General features: G+C 44.2%; 1 protein-coding gene across 2 annotated transcripts in view; it reads right to left on the bottom strand.

Moving 5' to 3' along the window:
* The window catches only part of SLC23A2 (solute carrier family 23 member 2), an 89,969-nt gene that overhangs the window by 21,733 nt on the left and 46,396 nt on the right, over positions 1 to 21,840 (bottom strand). For both annotated transcript variants that reach the window (XM_069943088.1, XM_069943078.1), the window contains exons 4-8: positions 15,110 to 15,226; positions 6,226 to 6,383; positions 5,595 to 5,683; positions 595 to 662; positions 15 to 196 (exon numbers count right to left, since the gene is read on the bottom strand). In XM_069943088.1, the coding sequence (XP_069799189.1) occupies positions 15 to 196; positions 595 to 662; positions 5,595 to 5,683; positions 6,226 to 6,383; positions 15,110 to 15,226 (614 nt within the window). The remainder of the gene's footprint in view (positions 1 to 14; positions 197 to 594; positions 663 to 5,594; positions 5,684 to 6,225; positions 6,384 to 15,109; positions 15,227 to 21,840) is intronic.

Genomic DNA, 21,840 nt, shown 5'->3' with positions numbered 1-21,840 from the left:
CTTTATCTACTTACAGCATAGCAATGCCCCAGTGTTTGCCTGCTCTCTCGCCAGCAGCCTGAAACCCAGATAGGCCAATAAGAGACACAGTAGGAGTTATCGTCAGCGGTCCTATGTATCTCAGCAAGGCTCCAGGAAGGCCAAGGAAACCGATGACCACTTCTATTAGTGATGACATGATAATGGCACCTTGTATCTACAAAAGAATAGGACCAGAAAAGTAAGTCATGCTTAGCTTACAGACAGTGTATGGAAAAATGAGAGATGAGCAAACCTCGAGCATGCTTGGGTTCGTCCAAATCCTAACAGCATGTTTGTAGCTGCAACGAGGTTTGGTAGTGCCAAGGGCTGAACTTTTTGTATGTTGTTGCTCTGCATTCGATTACCGGTGGCTGAAGAAGTTGGATGCTGCCCTAAGGCTGCCTGGAAAACTACAGCTATAGGCCATAGGCTGTATCCATGTTTTCCAGGACTCCCTATGGCTGCATCTAACATCTTCAGCTTTGGACGATACAGAGCTTGCACAAGGTTTGCTCATCTCTACTGTCCATCTGTCATGTATCACAAATAACAGGGGCAAACCATGCACATTACCTCACGTATCCTTGGGTACCATATGTGTTCTGTATGAAGCAGCTCAGTTTCATTGGCAAAAGATAAATCTATAGAAAGCAAACAAATCCAATCACAATCTCATATGCATTCCATTAGCATATCTGCTCAAGCATGGAGATTTACAAATCACTTTCAAATCACCATCTCTAATTTTCAGTTGCCCCAAGCTAGTTGCCCCTTAGTTATAATGTCTCCCATACACAGAAAAGAGGATCCTGCTGCCCTTTATCTGTACAGCACAGCCTTAGAGGCAGCAGCAGCACAGAGGATATTCTAAATCAGTACTGAGCAGTGCAAGCTGTGGATGGGATTCCTATGTGCAGAAGAGAGGATCCCGCTCTCCTATGTCTCCACAACATAGCCTTAGGGGCAGTAGCAAAGAGTACATTATGAAGCAGTACTGAGCAGTGTAAGTTGTGGATGGGGTTTCTATGTGCAGCTGTACATTTAACCTGGGATGAACTACTTTCTATATGGATTTTTAGCGGTATTAAATGATGAGATAAACAGGGTGTGGAAGAAGGGAAGCCTGATAGCTGTAAAAAGAGACATTTTTCTCTGATGAGATACATTACAAAGTTTCTTTGCTAGCACTATTGATTTATAAGAGCTCTGTTCAAAGGTAAGTAATATAGTAAACCATAGTAACCAAAGTAACCATAGATCCATTAATATTGTTGAATAAGAGAGGAGGATGATCCTACAGAATGGGGGTCATCTTATAGATTTGAGATATTTTCAGAAGCTGCAATATTTGCCATTGGAACTCTTGTAGTTTGACAAGCATGGACATGACCCATTACAAATGGCCAATCAGAACTTTCAGAATTGCCAAGAATGCACTCTGAAGAAATGCATTTGACACAGAAACCACTTGCCAAGAACAAAGAAATACTGTTCGTGCAATGTGCCCTGTGCACCAACAGGAGGAGCTCTAAACTGAAAAATCATCTACAAAATTAACATAAAATCCTCAAAAGTAAAGACGGTGCAAAATCCAAAAACGGTCATGTATCCTGCCATGTCTCAGAAAGTCAAAAACCAGCTGAAGGCTACTATCAACCATCATAGCTGAAGCAACTGGACAGTGATAAGTAAGAGGAGCAGAACTATGGAACTAAGTCCACAAGAGGTAGAGCCATATGCAGCAGACGGAAAATCTGCACATGTAATATACCGATTCGGCTTCGGCTGTCCAGGCATGATGGGAATTGTAGTTCTGAAACAGCTGGAGTGTGACACCTGTCGAGGCTTAGAAAAAGATGGCCTCTTTCTTTCAGAAACAGCACTTGGGTGTAGGTTTTGCACCTCAGTTCCATTGCTGTGAATGGAGCTGAACTGTATTACCACACAATCTGGGGTCAGGAGTGGTGCTGTTTTTGCAAGAACGTAACTGTGCTTTTTCTAATCCAGGATAACCCCTTCTGGCTGCAAAATCTAAAAATAATATTCAGCCTGCTGGAAATTTCATGAGATTCCCGGGGATGGGTCATATCATCATCTGATCTTATTATACACCAAATACAATATGTCCCCTTCATAAAGGATCCAAAAAGGGACATTGTAGGCTACCAGAAATAACATTTTATTGCTGTTAACTCTGTCCTTTTATTACCCGTCACTGAAAAGTCCCTAAAGTCATTGTCTGGAACTGGGACACTCCTGCTGCAACATACTATGACATGGTCCCATTTATAACGATTCAAGGGGCTTTCCAGGACTATGCATAGGCCTTGCACCCTAACCGAATAGCTGACTGAAAGATTCATGGCCTAAGGTTGCATTCACACGTCCTGTAAAATCGTCCCTGTCCCGTACCTGCGACCACGGACAATTTTAGGAGCCATTCAAATGAATGCCGCTATTCACACGATTCGTGCCGTGACCCCCACCGCGAAAAAATAGGACATGTCCTAGTGCGGATCACAGCACGGATCCCCCAGTGTGCAGCCCCCCTTCCACCCGGCAGCAGAGATGACAGGAGCGCAGAAGACAACTACTCGCCTACTTCCCTGTGCTGGTGAGCATGTGAGTCGGCCAGCACGGTGTGAGTAGGCGACTAGTTGTCATCTGCACTCCTGGGGGGGGCTGCACTTCTATCCTCCTCCAGTCACTGTGGTGCGGATTGCGGCATGGATCGTGTGAATGAGGCCATAATCCTCATCAGTTAGCAGGCACAGTGCCATACATTTTTAGTGGCTATGCTTGGTACTGCAGCTTGAATAGGACCAGGCTCAGCCACTCAAAATTCTATGGCACTGTGCCTGAGAAACAATAAAAACACTGCAGCACTCCACAGAGCTATGGCCACTTAACTAACCAGTGAGAGTCCAACCCCCATCAGGTTGATAATGATTCCCTTCCCGACGCATAGGCCATCAATATAAGTCCCAGATAATACCAAATAAGTTCTGGTAGAAAAAGAACATTGAACACATGAGCAGTTCTGACTTTCTCATATGAGCTTTGCTCAAATCCAAATCCTGCATGTTGATCTTAACTCTAAGACGTCACCTACAAAAATAAAGATACTCAACAAGGTCTGAGTCACATAACCTGAACCCTAGGATGAATCACTAACTCCTATTGTCATAACGCTGCTAGGGTTAAAATTCGGTGGAAGTTCATTTCTCCATATAACTTTACAGTGATCAGAGACCTATTTTGTCCAATACACAGCTCCTGGTTCCCTGCATACTGTCTTACACTGAGTTCAATTTACTGAATGCTCAATCATGTGGGAGGTGCAGGCAGCCAACATGGCATCTTAAAGGAATGAAGGTTAGGTATTAAAAAATGTTTTTCTGTCAAATCAACCAGTGCTAGAAAATGCCAGAGATTTGTAATTGACTTTTACTAAAAAAATCTTCCAGTATCTTATAAGCTGCTGTATGTGCTGCAGGAAGTGGTGTATTCTTTCCAGTGTGGAGAGCAGGAGAAGTTTTCTATGAGGATTTGCTGCTGCTCTGGACAGTTCCTGTCACAGACAGAGGTGGCAGCAGAGAGCACTGATACAGCAGCTGATAAATACTGGAAGACTTGAGATTTTTTTGTTATAAAAGTTAATTACAAATACCTGGCACTTTCTGGCACCAGTTGATTTGAAAGAACTTTTTTTTGCTGAATTAACCTTTTAATTTTATATGGTCAAACCCCTGCCCCATACTAGAGCCAAATCAGTCAATTTATTGACAAGTTATAAGGCACAGAAGGAATCCAACTGGTTCCTGAAACATGTGCATTTTGGGATCTCAGAAAACACTTGCAAACTATGCTTTAAGGTCACAGTTCAGACAGAGGAATGAAGCTAAACATCTGCCTGGACCAAACATATCAGTCTTTACTGCCCCTTTTTTAGGCTCTGCTGCAAAAATGCAGTGATCGGCGGCCACTGTAAATACATCCGAGTTATCCCATGGCTAAGACCTACACCGCTCTGTTATATCAGGCTAAACATAATATTTCATATTATTTAGCAAAGCTCTCCGGTCTAGATATTGCTGTTTTACACTTGTTATGGTGCCCACTGCTGTTTTTTACATTAGCTTTTAGAATGTCCACCTAATGTATCCACCGCTGGTGAGAAGTAGTGGCTTTTACTGTGCCAATTCTTAAAGGAGAACATCCAGCTGTAACACATTTTTTCAGAATGCCCAGGGAAGGGGTGGGTGAAAAACACATCTACTTACCTTCCTGGCTCCTGCACTGCCGCCTACCGACACTCTGATCCCGTCCTGGTCTTCACATGGGACTTGAATGTGAATGGCTCAGCCATTTAGCGCCAGCCAATGCTACAGTTGTTCAATGGCTGTGCTGGCCTGCCACGTCACAACCCAAGTGCCATCTCAAGACCAGGGAGTGGCCGGACCAAGGAACTGGAGCAGCAGAATGAGGATGGAAGTGCTGGAGCCAGGGAGGTAAGTATATGTTATTTTTTTCACCCACCCCCACCCTAGGAATTGCAGAAAAAGGGGTCTCAGCTGGAGTTCCCCTTTAATTTGCTGCCTGTAAACTAGCAGGATTCACTCTACCACCCAAAGTGAAAGTGCAGCCGGGCATCTGAACGGAGCTACTGAGCATGTGTGACCATCAGCATGCAACTCATATAGGTGGACACTTTAGACAAAAGTTTAACTAACATCAGGGGGCATCCTAACAGGCAAGTACACATGTAGACACAGGAACATTTTTTAAATGATTCCAATTGAAAAAAAATTATATTATGGGGGAGATTTATCAAACATGGTGTAAAGTGAAACTGGCTCAGTTGCCCCTAGCAACCAATCAGATTCCACCTTTCATTCCTCACAGACTCTCTGAAAAATGAAAGGTGGAATCTGATTGGTTGCTAGGGGCAACTGAGCCAGTTTCACTTTACACCATGGTTGATAAATCTGCCCCATTATGTGTAATCTAGAATAAAAGAGAGAAAAGTAACGTAGAATCTAAAAGAAAAGTAACCTTAATGATGGGACAACCCCACTGCTTGATGCAACGTAGTAGGAAAGTCAACATGAAGCTCCTGCATCCCTGGGAGAAGCTAAGCTAATATTAGCCTAGTAGTAAATAAATGAGCAGTAGTAATGAAAATCTTACAATGGGACATGGAAAATCTATACTGCGGTTTCCTGAGCTTAATTCCTGAGAACTTGACCTCCAGTTCTTGTAGTTCTGTTTCCCTGACTCTGTGGTTTCCAGTATAATTTCAGCTAAATTCCTTTTCCCCATCTGCTTAAACCCAAAAGCTCCAATGTCAGAGATTATATACATTCTTCTCTTGACAAAGGTGCCCCCCGCTCCCTGGGGAGAAATGGATTAACACGCTGCCAGCAAGGAAAATAATCCCAGGAGAGTCTCACGCCAGTTCATTCCACAGCTCTACCCTGCTAGCTGGGTGCCCGTCCACAAACACAAAAGGCCGCAGTAGGGTGTGACAGGGAGATGCCATATCGGATGGCTTATATCAGATGGTTATTTACCTGTAGTATTACATTTCCACTTCTCAAGGGATAGGATGGCACGGGCCGGAGCAAGGAAAGCAAACGCACTTGCCTGGAACAAGGGTAACCTGCAGTAACATCGCAGCGGAAAAGGGAAAATACGGGTTATTGATGTAGTTTCTTTATAGGTTCCATCTGCAGAGGTGGTGACAATGGTATAGATGTCAGTCATCACCACTGCGGTATGACATATTTATTATGCAACTTACAATTGCAAAGTTAGGAATGCTACAGTGTATCTGTAAAGGTATAATGGTGTTAGGGCCCGTTCACACTACGGAAACAGACGGATATTCCGAGCGGAACCCCCGCACGCGAGGCATCCCATTGAAACAGATATCAGGCGGGATTCTGAGCGGAGTCCGCGGGGGTTCTGCTCAGAAATTGCACCTGTTTCCATAATGTGAATGGGCCCTTAGGTAGTATGGCACATAGAGAGCATTACGTAGGCTAGGACTCACTTTTCACAAAAGAGTGTGTCTATCCTAAAAGGGATGCAACGTGTGGACTATTGATAGTCACTAAGTACAGCTCTAGATGCAGAACACCGAGTAAGAGGAGAGAAGAACAACTTCTGCCACATCAATGCTTCCCCCTAAACTAGACTCACCTGCACCCAAAAGTTGTCTGAAGCAAAGTAGTGATCCCTACACAGAAGAAAATGGTCCCGATCAGCTGGCTGGTAGCCCATTGGTCGAAGCCAACGCACATGGCTTCTGCAAGCAGGAACGGCACAGCTACTGTCCCACTGAAGCATGTCAGGTAGTGCTATGGGAAACAAGAGGGTTACAGACACCAGCATGAGACACACGCAAATAGTATTAAGCATACATTGACTTTAATGTCATTTGTGGCAACATTTATGGAGACAGATGGAGGTGGGACAAATAACCGTGACGTGCAGGACATGGAATGAGCATGTTGCATATTAACACCACACCTTCCCCCTTCTGTGTCACTGCAAAATAATTGTCTATACCGGCAGCTTCCCCTGATAAAGCTTTTAAAACAGGTTCCAGAGAGAACACCTGTACAAGGTTGATGCAGCTCCACTATCCAGAGCTGTGGAGTCGGTAAGCCGCAGCTCCGACTCCAACTCCGACTCCTGAATTTTATCAAAACCGACTCCAACTCCGACCCCTGAATTTTATCAGGGCCGACTCCGAATGTTTCATAAATGGCCGGTCATGTACCAGGGGAGTTTTTTATCACACTGGCTCAGCAGCTTCTCCCTAATGTATTATATGATCCTGGAGCGACTTATGAAACATACAAAGGAAGCTTCTCCTGTGTGTGCAGTGGATGCAGCCAGTCTCCAGCCTCCATGTCCTGAACAACTCAGAACTAGACTAGATGGAGCAGGTGGTCTTTTCCTGCTGACAGTCTTCTAGGTTTCTAACTAAATATTCACCATACTTAAAGAAACACTGCTAACAATGCCAAATACCTGTAATATAGAGGTCAACCATAGTGATATACAGGGGGTCACACATAGTGATATAGAGAGGGGTAACACATAGTGATATAGAGGGGTCACACATAGTGATATAGAAGGTCACTGTGGGGGCACGCAATAGCACGCACACACACAGCCTACTGCAGCCATAGCATACACCCACACAGCCTGCTGCAGCTATAGCACACACACAGCCTGCTGCAACCATAGCACATACACAGCCTGCTGCAACCATAGCACACACAGCCTACTGCAGCCATAGCATACACCCACACCCACACAGCCTGCTGCAGCTATAGCACACACACACACAGCCTGCTTCAGCCATAGCACACACACAGCCTGCTGCAACCATAGCACATACACAGTCTGCTGCAACCATAGCACACACAGCTTGCTGCAGCCATAGCGCACACCACACACACACACAGCCTGCTGCGGCCATAGCACACATACACACAGCCTGTTGCAGCCATAGCATACACACACAGCCTACCGCAGCCATAGCGCGCGCACACACACACACACGCACACACACACACACACAGCTGCAGCCATAGAACACGGAGGAAAAACACACAATCTTCTCCCAGAGAGAAAACACCGCACTGAGGACAGATGTTACTGCTACACTACTTATGTCTTCTCCTCCTCCTCTATATTACACAGGATATCTTCATATTACACTGCTGCTCATATACAGTCATCCACCATTCAGGAAGAGAACAGCACAGATCTCCCCCCACACACAATGGTCTCTTCCAGCTCAGAAACAAACTGCCAAATAGTGACCGACAACTTTTCCATGACCCCCTTATCTAATAGGGCCAGTGTCCTATTACTGATATATTCTCCGACCACCCTTATCTAATAGGGCCAGTGTCCTATTACTGATATATTTCCCGACCACCCTTATCTAATAAGGCCAGTGTCCTATTACTGATAAATTCCCCGACCCCCCTTATCTAATAGGGCCAGTGTACTATTACTGATATATTCCCTGACCCCCCTTATCTAATAGAGCCAGTGTACTATTACTGATATATTCCCTGACCCCCCTTATCTAATAGAGCCAGTGTCCTATTAGAATGTTGCTCATAATATATATTCATGAGCAAAACTTGTAAAATTTATATCAAAATTCAATTTTACATTTTTTAAAGATTTTATTAAAGCTGGAGTCAAAGTCGGTACATTTTTTTCCGACTCCAACTCAGACTCCGACTCCAGCCAAAGCTAGCTCCGACTCCAACTCCACGACTCCAAATCTCCGACTCCACAGCCCTGCCACTATCCATTACAGAATGATCCTGAGTTACAAGTATATGGCTGCGGCAGGACACTGTTGCAGTCATCGATTCTGATGTTATATAAATGTTTTGGTCTTAGTCTGGGTGTTTGAACAAATACCAGAAGAACTTACCTGAGCGCTTCTCTCTCCGATCCTCTGTTCTCCCTGTCTTACTACAGGAGACGTATATCATAGTAAAGTCTAGGGAGGGAGAGCAACATACCAGGTAGAAAGGGGCTCAGCCGCCCCCCTGGCTTGTTCCAGTAATCGGTGACAATCTGAACACCCACACGTGAAAAGTTCTTTTCACTGACAAGACTGTTTTAAAGGGAACCAATCACCCTCCTGGTAAAGTGTGAATGGGATCCATTACCTTATAGCTGCTGGGCACAGGGGCGGCAATTTAAAAAAATATATATCTTTAATAGTGAAGAGCGAACCTGGAGCATGCTCGAGTCCATCTGAACCCGAACTTTCGGCATTTGATTAGCGGTGGCTGCTGAAGTTGGATAAAGCCCTAAGGCTATGTGGAAATCATGGATATAGTCATTGGCTGTATCCATGTTTTCCAGACAACCTTAGAGCTTTATCCAAGTTCAGCAGCCCCCGCTAATCAAATACCGAACGATCGGCTTCGGATGGACTCGAACCCGAACCCGGTTTGCTCATCTCTAGTCTTTAATCTTTCAGGTCCTATTACATGGAGCGATTTTTAACGATTAACGATAAACGATCGCAAACGATATTGTTTATTGTTAACCTGAAATCGTTCACCAAATTAGACAGAACGATAATTGCTAGTTATGATCGTTACTACGATTGTTATTACGATCGTTTATTCCTTCTGTTCCCAGCAAAACAATGAACAATGTGCAATTACACTGAACGATTAGTGAAAAAAGGCGGAAGTTGAGCGAACGCATGTGGAATTAAGGCGAACGATTAGCGAACAATTAACGATAATTTTAGGTCCAGATCTATGACTAGGCATGGGGGCGGAGTCATAGCAGCATTTAGTCTCCGCCCTCTTCCCAGTCACCTGATTGGCAACCAGAGCGCTGTGCTCGGCAGGTATAAGGTACTGAGGCTGGTTCACACTCCATTTACACATCATAATCTGGTCACTATTTTGGCAGAAAAAAAACACTAAAACACAGGCCGAAACACAAGTCAAAATGCTCTTCCATTTGCCTCCTGCTTTGTGCTAACACGCTTCGGGTAGGATAGCCGGAAACAGAGGACGGATAAAAAGGCATGTGACGGCAGGATCAGACTACAAAGTGTGTTTGATGTCTGTTACCATGGAGACACACAGTGTGCATAGGAGCTGTAGGCACAGCAAGAAATAGCTTGCATTGCATCACTATTTCTTTTATATGTTTGACATGGTGGAAATCATCATTAAGATATGGCTGCAGGTTACTGAACTGAACGGAGGAAAGCATTGGGATCTTAGTCATTGATAACTTGGCATGTCCTCACCCTGATCTGAGTATAAGGAGTACAGGAGTGGCCCCATAATAGTCAAGTTACATCACTCTGCATTCACTATACACAAAGCAAGGTAATCTGCTATCAGCTTACACATAACTGCAGTATGGGGATGACTGGGCACATACATACACACAGCTTGTGTAACACGTTTCACAATTCGTACACTTCCCTATCAGCGTTTCTGCCCTTAGCCCCAGTCCCTGAGGATCCCTTCCTCTAGATTGCCGCTCTTCTCATTGTATAACATATCAGAAGACAATAAAACTACGGCTGAAGGAGATATCACTGGGCCATTGAGGCTGTATACCCTGTAACCTGGCCGCTCGGTCTATACGCCCTGATCTAAACGGATTACAGGATATTCTGGTTTCAGCACACAAATATTATTTAATGGTCCTAAGGTCATTGAGGTTCTAGGATACAGAGTTATGAGCCTCTGCATGATGACTCTATGGTTTTCAGGTCTGGAGAAAGTACAGCCCCCTCCATGTGAGGTCCCCCAGTCTCTAGCAGCCGTTCTGAATGAGCTGGAGCATTGTCCTCCATGAAGATGACATTAGGCGGCTGTGTTGCTCATGCAGAGGCACAATGACTGGAATAATGATGTTAGTAGTATGGGCTTGTCACTGTACCATTTACAAAGTGTACAGCAGTTCTCTATAAACTAGACACACCTGCCCACACTGTAACATCACCACCACTAGACACACCTGCCCACACTGTAACATCACCACCACTAGACACACCTACCCACACTGTAACATCACCACCACTAGACACACCTACCCACACTGTAACATCACCACCACTAGACACACCTGCCCACACTGTAACACCACCAATAGACACACCTGCCCACACTAACACCACCACTAGACAAACCTGCCCACACTGTAACACCACCACCACTAGACACACCTGCCCACACTGTAACATCACCACTAGACACACCTGCCCACACTGTAACATCACCACCACTAGACACACCTGCCCACACTGTAGCACCACCACTAGACACACCTGCCCACACTAACACCACCACTAGACACACCTGCCCCCACTGCAACACCACCTCCACTAAACACACCTGGCCACACTGTAACACCGCCTCCACTAGACACACCTGCCCACACTGTAACATCACCACTAGACACACCTGCCCACACTGTAACACCACCTCCACTAGACACGCCTGCCCACACAGTAACACCAACTCCACTGGACACACCTGTTAACACTAACATCACCACCACTAGACACACCTGCCCACACTGTAACACCACCTTCACTAGACACACCTGCCAACACTGTACCACCACCACCACCACTAGACACACCTCCTCACGCTATAACATCACCACCACTAGACACACCTGCCCACACAGTAACACCAACTCCACTGGAAACACCTGCCAACACTGTAACACCACCCCTACTAGACACACCTGCCCACACTAACACCACCACTAGACACACCTGCCCACACTGTAACATCACCACTAGACACCCCTGCCCACACTGTAACACCACCTCCACTGGACACACCTGACCACACTAACAACACCACCACTAGACACACCTGCCCACATTGTAACATCACCTCCACTGGACACACCTGCCCACACTAAAACCACCCACACTAGACACACCTGCCCACACTGTAACACCAACTCCACTGGACACACCTGCCAACACTGTAACACCAACTCCACTGGACACACCTGCCAACACTGTAACACCACCCCTACTAGACACACCTGCCCACACTAACAACACCACCACTAGACACACCTGCCTACACTAACACCACCACTAAACACACCTGCCCACACTGTAACACCACCACCACTAGACACACCTGCCAACACTGTAACACCACCTCCACTAGACACACCTGCCCACACTGTAACACCACATCCACTAGACACGCCTGCCCACACAGTAACACCAACTCAACTGGACACACCTACCAACACTAACATCACCACCACTAGACACACCTGCCAACACTGTACCACCACCACCACTAGACACACCTGCCCACACTGTAACATCACCACTAGACACCCCTGCCCACACTGTAACACCACCTCCACTGGACACACCTGACCACACTAACAACACCACCACTAGACACACCTGCCCACATTGTAACATCACCTCCACTGGACACACCTGCCCACACTAAAACCACCCACACTAGACACACCTGCCCACACTGTAACATCACCACCACTAGACACACCTGCCCACACTGTAACACCACCACTAGACACACCTGCCCACACTGTAACACCAACTCCACTAGACACACCTGCCCACACTGTAACACCACCACTAGACACACCTGCCCACACTGTAACACCAACTCCACTAGACAAACCTGCCCACACTGTAACACCACAACCATCAGCAAAGGTAACAGTGGCTGATGCATAGTGGTCTGCTTCTACGCTGGATGAGGGACCAGTGGCCTCTGTAATGTTTACTGATTCACACAGAGCAGAAATGATGGCCGCGGCGCCAACAATGTTGGGGACGTCAACGAGATCGCTATGCATCAGCCACTATTGTCACGAGATGAGCCTTTGGCCTGTAACTCTGTACCCAAGAAACTCAATGACCTGAGGGCCGCCCTACAAGAAAAGTGGGATGCCATGCCCCCGCAGACAATAAGGAGACTTGTGAACAGCAGGAGACGTCATTGTCAGGCTGTAATAGATGCTTAAGGACACATGACAAGTTATTGAGACAGTGACATGTTTTGTTGTGGTATACCCACCAATGGTGTTGGCTCTTGTTTCGATAAATTATTTGAGAAGAGGAAACCACCATTGCTGCTCCTACTCAAATACCCCATGATATCATATGACTGGAGCGGGAACTTTTTACAAACTCCACAAATTTCACCTGCAAGCCAAATATCCCTATCTTTTTGTGAGCAGTGTATTTTTTTTATTTTTCACTGCCTTCAAGATAGTTAATAGGAACCTTCACAGTATATTTCCAGAGGATAATAACCTGTCCTGGTTATGTGCTGGGCTCATTACGGTTAGGATATATATAGAATACATAGTGTAGACACTGCAGGTTTTATGCTGCGTTTACTTACTTCTATTAATTTATTCTTCTTGCATGAAATCCATACTCTCAGTGTGAACGCACCCTGACAGTGATCAGAGCCGTGTCCCGTATCAGGCCACGTGTCCATCACAATACCGGGCCAGAGATATAAATTGTAGAACTTGATTATACAATGAACATTTATTTGCTATAGCCAGAACACCTGTCTGGGAATGGCTGCTTTTTATGCTGCTTATTCTGTACTTTACCCTTTTAATGATAAATCCAATGAGTGGAATAATAGGCATTTGTGTTACCTAAGCACCGCCACATCAAAAGGAATCATTCCAATATTTACATTCTTCATCTCTTACCCACTAGGAGAGTCTAACCAATGTGTGGACATTACAGCGAGTGTGATGCAAGTGTTACAGCAGCCACATGACTCTGGATTATACCCCCGTGTGAAAGGGCAGAAGACCAGAATGGCAGATGGAAGGAACCAAGTAGGCCCCATCCGCAGCCTAAGGCTATGTGTAAGATGGGCAGCGCCCAGTGATCAGCCGAAGAGCAAGCAAACGTCTGCTCGCCGGCTGATTTGATCTTTTGTGCGGCCGTTAAAATAGTTGTTTTTGGCCGCACATTTCTCTGTGTAAACAGATAACAATGTATTTATCGCTGCATTAACAGTACAGTGATTGTAAAAGGCAACGTAAAAGGACCCTAAAAGTACCAGCTTGAATGACTGATCACATCTTTTGTGTGACCAATAAAATCATAGTTTTAAGCCGAATATTGTTTTGTAAAAACTAAAGATGCTCAGCCGATGAAATTACGGGCTGTGCTGTCCTGCTCTGTGGGGACTCTGTCCATAAGATGACCGAGCATGGAGGAGCATGTGACCATGCCCTGCCCCCAGCGTTCTTAGTGGAGGACAGAGAGTAAGGGGCAGGGTCACATGCTCCTCCATGTCGGCCATATTATGGACAGACTCACCACAGGGCAGGACAGCCCAGCCTGGAGGAGGGGAATCTGATGTTACCTCTATGAGGTACACAAGGAGCTGCTGTCAGTAAGTGCAGTGAGTACACTTACGAGTACTGTACATTGAACTATTTTACTATAAAGTGGCCAACCCTTTTAAAAGAGCCATCCCCCAGGGTCGGCACTCTTTATGATTTCATCTATTGGTCCTTACAATGCCAAACATAGGCCAAAGAGTGGCAACCTGTTTTTTTATGATGGGAAGAAAGACAAAGGGGAGGCCTATAAGAAAAAATATAAACAGCACTCGAAATTTTCAGATGTTCTTAGGCCATAAAGACTTACTTAAGTGTTAACAATTCCAAAACAGAAATTCATGAGAGTTCCACAGGTGTATATTCATCCATTTTGTAAATATACCATTGTTCTGACATTTCGCTCCTAGGACCGTGATCAACAGGTATGTATGCAGGAGTGCAGGGAAAACAGAGGAAGAAGGTGGCGATCTATGTGCAGGACAAGCTTGCTGGTCGGAGGGGAGGCCTAGTGATAATACTAAAACTTATTATTTACTTATGAAAACTTCCTGTTATGTTAAAGTAGGTTCATCAAAGGGAAAATATATGGATGAGCTAAAGAAGCTGGAGGAAAAGACGTCAGATGGTGCGTCATACAGGCACCTAATAGCCTCCATGGTAAGTATTGACGTATTAGAATAATCAGGTAAAGATGATGCTATCAGTACGGACTGACCAATTTCTCCTTAAGGTGTATGAGCAGCCGGCCGCTCTGTCCTGATCTGTTCTATGAGTCAGCCATGTCAGTGATCGTTTTCCTGATAGATCGGCTTCGGGGATGATTAAATCTGAGTGCTGCCAGCAGAACAGTGCTCAGCAGTAATATATACTCCAATATCCATTATAACTGGCCTTAGACTAGAAGAGCGGCATCATGGGATAAGAATGAAATATAAAGTCATAACACTTCTCTATTTGAACTGGTATTCACTTCATCTTCCTCACTTTTATCCAGATAAATGAAGAAGACGCTTTAAGTGCAGATATAAAAAGAACCTACTGTGCGCTACCTATGAAAGGCTAAGGCTCTGTTCACACTGCTGTCATTGGATTGGCCTCAATGCTTCTATCTTTCCTCCCAGGACCTGGTGCTAGAAAACAATAGAAATAATCACCAAAAATCTCTTACCTGTAAGCCTAGGAAGATACAGAGGTACCAGGGGGGAACATCTTCCACTGTGTAGATCATGTCCATCCGCTGGCGGTCTAGGCTTCCAGTACTATCCAGGGTCTCGGCCAAAGAGCTCTGCAACAGACAAGTAGATGTGTTGAGGAGATGCACTAAGCCTATGTAAGCTACAATGCCCACATGGTGGGACCTGATATTCCCAACAGACCCATATAAACAAATGAAAAAACCTAAAGGAAGCAAAATGTCCAATACCACTGCTGGCCATGTCTGCATGTACTAGAGTCACACTCGGCCTGGCCCCTTTAAAAAGTTGGAGGAGACCCTAGTTATAGTGAATATGGGAGTGAATTTGCATCCATGCCATTGAGAAACACAGAAAACCTTGACTATCCGTATGTAAATGTCTGACAGAATTACTTTATATCCAACTTCTCTAATGGTTTGTTTTCCCCAGCAGATGCAGAATGCCTACCAGCCCGGCTAGTAAAGGACGCGGTGTTGCCTTGCTCCATCCGCGCGCTGATGCCCTCATGTTTGACATTGGCAGACCCCAAACAACCTTGTCTGACGAGATTAAGACATTCTGTTCTGATAACATGATTTACAGACGCCTCTGACACACGTCCTTTACAATCGATGCGTGATGAAAATAAGAGCGGAGAGAGGCAGCTAACATGGTGCAAACCTGACGCCAGCCGTTTACCTCACTAAAATCTTATTAAATACTTAGAAAGTGGACAACAATTCCAACGACCAAGTGAAACTAGGAGCAAAACAGATATAAAGGGGGATTCTGCATAAATTATTCCTCCGCTAAGTGCAGTTGTACATGGATGGTCGTAATGGGTGACGACATGACTTTACACTTTATGACGGGCAGCGTATGATGGTGACCACACACCCTGCATGCTACACCACCAGACAAAAACATATGCAAACATAAGCACATTTATTTCTATACATCGGCCACAGAAATATATAATAATAGGGAATACTGGCGGAGACTACAAGTAGATTCCGCCACGCAGCCTCCACTTGAAGTTCTGCCCGTGGAGACTCAATGATATTTGCCAGCGAATTCTGACAATTCAATTCTTTGGCAGAAGGCGGAATCTGTCTGCTAACATCATTGAGTCTATGTGACGGGTGGAACTTCAAGTGGAGGCTGCGCGGCAGAATCTGCTTGTAGTCTCCGCCACTATTCTGTCGTGTGCACATACCCTGATAGAGGAAGAAAAAACCCCAGAAAACATACATATTTCATAACAGCGCAAAAAAGAGTGGTAGTTGACTATTGGGGAGCTCACCACCCCAAAAGACAGCAAAAGCGCAAGCAAATGTATAGTAATGGCATACACCAGCTTCATTAAAACCTATGAATATATATGATGCTTCTCTATGTATTTATGATGGAAAAACTTATATACTAGATACCTTATACACTTCTTGAACCCACTTTCTTCCAAAACAGAGACTTGCTTCTACAAAGGTTAAGTGGGTACTATCACTTTAATAATAATAATAAAAAAAATTGTAACATTGAGCCAGAAGTTTGTATTTAATGCGTTCTCCCAGCTCTGTGCCATGTGACACAGATGGATTACCAATCCCAATGTATGTCTATGGCACCTACTCGGTCATGAGCACACAGGGTAGGGAGAGAAGTACTCAGCTGCATGCTTCTCTCTCCGCTCTTTCTAGCGATCAGTAAGGATCTGAACACTCAGACCCCAAATGATATATATATATGTTTTCCTACTTCCCAGCTACATTTACTAAGTGACCTATGCCCTCACCCTTCTGTTATACAGCTGCCCCCCTCCCTTCTTTGCACCAGACTAGACACCCCACAATCTTCCCAGGTCATGAAAGAGTTCTTGTGTAAAGTTCTCAGAACTATTTAATAGAGGATTAGCGGCAGATTTGCAGACTTGCATGCATGTCATGTATTAATACAGAACCGGGGCTTTGGCCATCTGCCTAACTAAGACAGTGACCTTAAACTTTGCAATCTGGTCAAAGACTACACAGATTAAAACAATACTTCTGTCTGCCAAATTGACTAAGCCATTTGCCAAAATGGAAATGTGCACTAAATCCGGTATTATGTGAATCAGGTGCTTTCAGACACGCCATGAAAATGTAATCTCCAAAGAATTCTAGAAGACAAAACCCACAGAGGCTCACCTCATAGATGAAGCCGTCAGTTCGGGTCAGTAGACCTGTGACTGTAATATGGTCGCTGAAATGCATCTGAATTACGCTCATCTGTGGGTGGTCATGGAAAGTGATGACTCCTGGGTCAATGCAGTCATCATGTTCTACATCACCAAGTGAACTAGATATTGATGCTGAAGGAGAGAGTGGCTCGGCTCTTTCCAAAGCGCCCATAGATGTCAATCTACAGAGGAGAGAATCTGGGCTGGGTATCCCCTATACATGGATAGAGGATAACAAGATAAATGCTGGGGGTCCGACTGCCCAGACCCCCAGAACAGGGATGCGATTGCCCCGCAGTGAAGAGAGCGCAACAAGCCTATGTGGCCACAGCGGCCTGTGCTACAGTCATAATCTATGGAGCCGCCAAATGCTTCCAAGTTGATAGCTGGGAAGTGTTTGGCGGCCTCATAGAGAATGAAAGATGCATTGGCCTTGGTGGCCACACAGGTGCTTTGATTGCTCCATTCACTGCAGGGCAATTGTGTCCCTGGTGGGGGTCCAGGGCTGACAGACCGAAGAAATTGACCTATCTCTTAGCTGATGTCTGTTTTTAAAGTTATAAAATCAAGTTTTTTCCCAATGTGAAATGTTTTTGAGGCTATGCTGAGTTCCAGCATGCATGCCTCCTTCCTCCCCCACCCCTCTCTGCTTGGCTTCCAACATTTAACTCTATATTACAATCAGTCAAGGAAGGGAGGGGTGGGGAAGGGGAGAGGTGTGCATGCTGCAGCTCAGCCCATCCTCAATGACACTTGTGCTTAAAAGAAAGGCATGATTTTATAACTTTATAAACAGCCAGCACCTAAGAGACAGTTCTGTTTTTTGTGTGTTTGCAATTTCAGCCATACCAATGTGCTCCTGCCTAGTGTGAATGGTGTTCTAGGAGAGCTGACCAAATTTGTCTTTTTTTCTGTGTAAGAGACAGATATCATTTGTTTCATCTCCCTATCAGCTATCTAAGCCAGATATAAAACTGACGGATTCCCTTTTAGGAGTCATTCACAAGTTTGTAGAATTCCATCCGTAAATGGACAGGGTTCTGCGGCCTGCACCTGGGAGCTCCCAGCATCATGATTAAGTATTATGTTGTGAGCTCACAGGTCCCAGTCCGCAAAACACCGTCCACATATGGATAGAATTCTACAGATGTGTGGATGGCCCCTAACTTCTCTAGAGAAAGTTGCCAGCACAAATCTGTAAATTTTGTAAAAAAAATAAGTGTATTATAAAACCTGATTTAATCTATAGGGCGTTTTCTGATGATACATTTTCTATCACTCTAAGATTGGGGGTAGAAATGAAACTGAGTGAAAAAATAAGTATTCTCCTCCAGGCAAAACAGGGAAGAAATGTCTGTGCTCAAAGAACTCATAAGATACTGGCTAAACAGCTAAATAATGGCGGTGAATTAGCTTTCTGTGAAGGGTACAGGGCAGCGGACTCTTCCAGCAAGTCTAATAGAAGAAGCACTTTCCAGGCCACAGCACATCCCTGCCTCAAGCATCTCATGCTGGAAGAACTGGGCAAACTCAGTAACCAGGGCTAAATGGGAATACCAGGGGTCAAATACACTGATGTAACATTGTATTGCACACATGTATGATTTACCATTTTATAAATAAATACATGAAAAAAAAGGAGCTAGGATCTAGTGAAAGATTATCATTAACCAAGGCCAGGAGGTCATGTGATCAAAATGAGCAAAAACTAATAACTAAAAAAAAAAAAAATTGCGAAAGCAGGAATCGGGTCATGTCTGAACCCCTTATTTCCCTCCAGAAAAAATTTAAAGGGAAACTTCAGTACCTGATAATAAGTAAAATATTCATGTCTAGGTCTAGGAAAGGAGTAAATGTTATTGAACTAAGACCATGGATGAATATATGTTATATTTGTAACCAGAGAAGGAAGAACCAGGATGGCTTGTTAACCTTATGTTGATAATGGGTGAAAGGATGGGTTGTAGGTGGGGCTGTGGGTCTGGACACAATCGGGAGAGAGGTAAAGGTAAACGACTGATTATAAGATTTGAGGGATCGGCTCGGTTGTTTTTAAGGCCGGCTCTGCTCTTCTTTAAGTCTCAATGGGCTTAATTTGTAAAAGTTCCCCGGGGGAAGCGTGCAAGGCCCCGTTCCCACTGAGCAAAGCTAGCGGAATTCCGCGACGGAATTGTCCGCCGCGGAATGCCGTTAGCCTCCCGCTCATAATGGGACTCTATGGAAGGCGCGCGCTCCTGCCCTGTCCGCGCTGAAGAATGAACATGTTCATTCTTCAGCGCGTATAGAGCAGCAGCGCGCGCCTCCCATAGAGTCCCATTATGAGCGGGAGGCTAACGGCATTCCGCGGCGGACAATTCCGTCGCGGAATTCCGCTAGCTTTGCTCAGTGGGAACGGGGCCCAATAGCGAAACGTACGTAGGAACGGCTTGTGTGGTGTCTGACACTATGGGTAGGTTCAATATGCTCTAAAATGTTATAATGGCCATTTAGTTATTACAGCCTATGTGTTTATTGGAACTGAGGCAGTACTAGAGCACTACGTGACTTAAAGCATCTTATATACTTATATAGTCTCATATAGAAACTGTTGTGGTTAATATATTTAATTGCAGACACCTGTTTTATATTGAATTTTACTGTGGTCATACTTTTTAACTTCATTTAGTATTGAAAAAGTTTTTTTATGTATTGGTACCTATTATATATAATAAAAATTATTTGTATTTTTACGAACTAAGCCCATTTTTTCTTTTTATTGTATCCAATTTTAGTGTGGGTAGTTTCAAATGGTAGAGTGATATCTGGTGGTGTAGGTTGCTACTAAAACCCATATTTTTAGATCATTTTTTCACATCTATCACAAACCAGTGTGTGTAATTCTTTAAGTCTCAGTAGCAAAATTATAAATATTTATTTAATTAATTTGTATTTATTATATTTTTTTTTTATCCATTTAGTTATTTATTTATTTTTTTTACTTATTATTCTTTACTATTATTATTTAAGTTTTAATTATTATTTTAGTTCACTTATTTATTTATTTTTATAACACCTGAGGTGTGGAGGGATGATTTGGAATGGAAGCTGACGGGGGGGACCATAATTTATCATGATAAATGGTGGATGAGGCCCTTCCGGGAGCTTAGTTGAGTGTATGGAGCATGGGTGATCTACCTGAGTGGGCTTTCCTGTGCTCCAGGAAGGAATGGTTGGTGGGAATGGCTCTGCTGGGCACAACGGCTCCAGAGATGGGGCGGTTCGGCCAAAGAGGGTACCCTGAATGGATGGAATTACCAGATGGATAAAGTACAGAAGTATATCTCTGTAATTTTGTAATTTTGTTTTTTTTTTTCCTCTCTCTTCTTTTTCTTTCCCCTTCTTCGGGGGGTGAAATGTATGCAAGGGGAGCGGAACTCTGCTAAGGGACAATCGAGTCTGCTGGCTAAGTGTTGACTTTATAATTTTTCAATTAAGTTAGTTTGTTGTGCTCTCCCGGCCGTGTCTGGATTCTGCGGTTAGTATAGTGGTAAGATATAGTGGTGGTGTTAGTAAACTGGGATATACTGATGGTAAGATTTTAGATTCTAGACAGCACCTGGTAAAGGGATGGATTGAGCCCCCTGGTGAAATCCCCTCCGGACCATAATGCTGTTTGGTTATGTTTTATTATGGATGGTAATGAACTAGACCGGGTATATTTAGCACATGGAGATTGTATGGGGTAGGATGTGGATAATTGAGGTTTTAACATGATTTTATACTATGGAACATTAATAAAGAGAAAAAAAAAAAGGGAAACTTCAGAACAGTAGCAAATCCCCATAGAAAACCTCTTCTGCTCTGGACAGTTCCCATCACAGACAGAGGTGGTAGCGGAGAGAACTGAGAGAATGGAGTGGAGAGAATACAACACTTCCTGCAGGACATGTGGTAGCTAATAAGTACTGGAAAACTTGAGATTTTTAAAAATCTATATAACTTTGGGACACCAATTTATTTGAAAACATTAAATAAATACATTTCTCCCTTTTAATCCTTCAGGGGACAGTGGGTAGGTAAAGCTTCAGGTCAGATATCCGGCTATGAAGTGAACCTGCTCCCTGATGAATTAATTAATTCTTAGAAACTTGCTAAGAGGCTGGATATCTCTTACTAGTTGCTATACATTAATTATTAGTCATGATTTAGAAGTACTGCACACAAAAAATTATCACATGTTTCTACATAAGGAAACATGTTTCTCTGGCACAAAATCCAAACTAGGCAGCCAAATTTATTTTCTAAAAATGACAAAAAAACACAGCTAGCTGCTAGAATTTACAACATTGCTGAGGCTACTTCTTCAAGGTTATCCATGAGCTTCTACAACAATCCCTCTGAGTGAAACATTGAAATGAATAGTCAGAGATAAAGTAACGCTGTCAAGTGCGGCCGATAAAACTCCTAAAAAAGAAGCTGGGAGCTGAGGAGGGAAGCCTTGTGGATACGGGAGACAAATATGCCTGCAAA

This window comes from Dendropsophus ebraccatus, chromosome 1 (genome assembly GCF_027789765.1).
Source record: "Dendropsophus ebraccatus isolate aDenEbr1 chromosome 1, aDenEbr1.pat, whole genome shotgun sequence".
In the NCBI taxonomy this organism is placed as follows: domain Eukaryota; kingdom Metazoa; phylum Chordata; class Amphibia; order Anura; family Hylidae; genus Dendropsophus; species Dendropsophus ebraccatus.
This window is presented reverse-complemented; position numbering and strand designations above follow the sequence as displayed.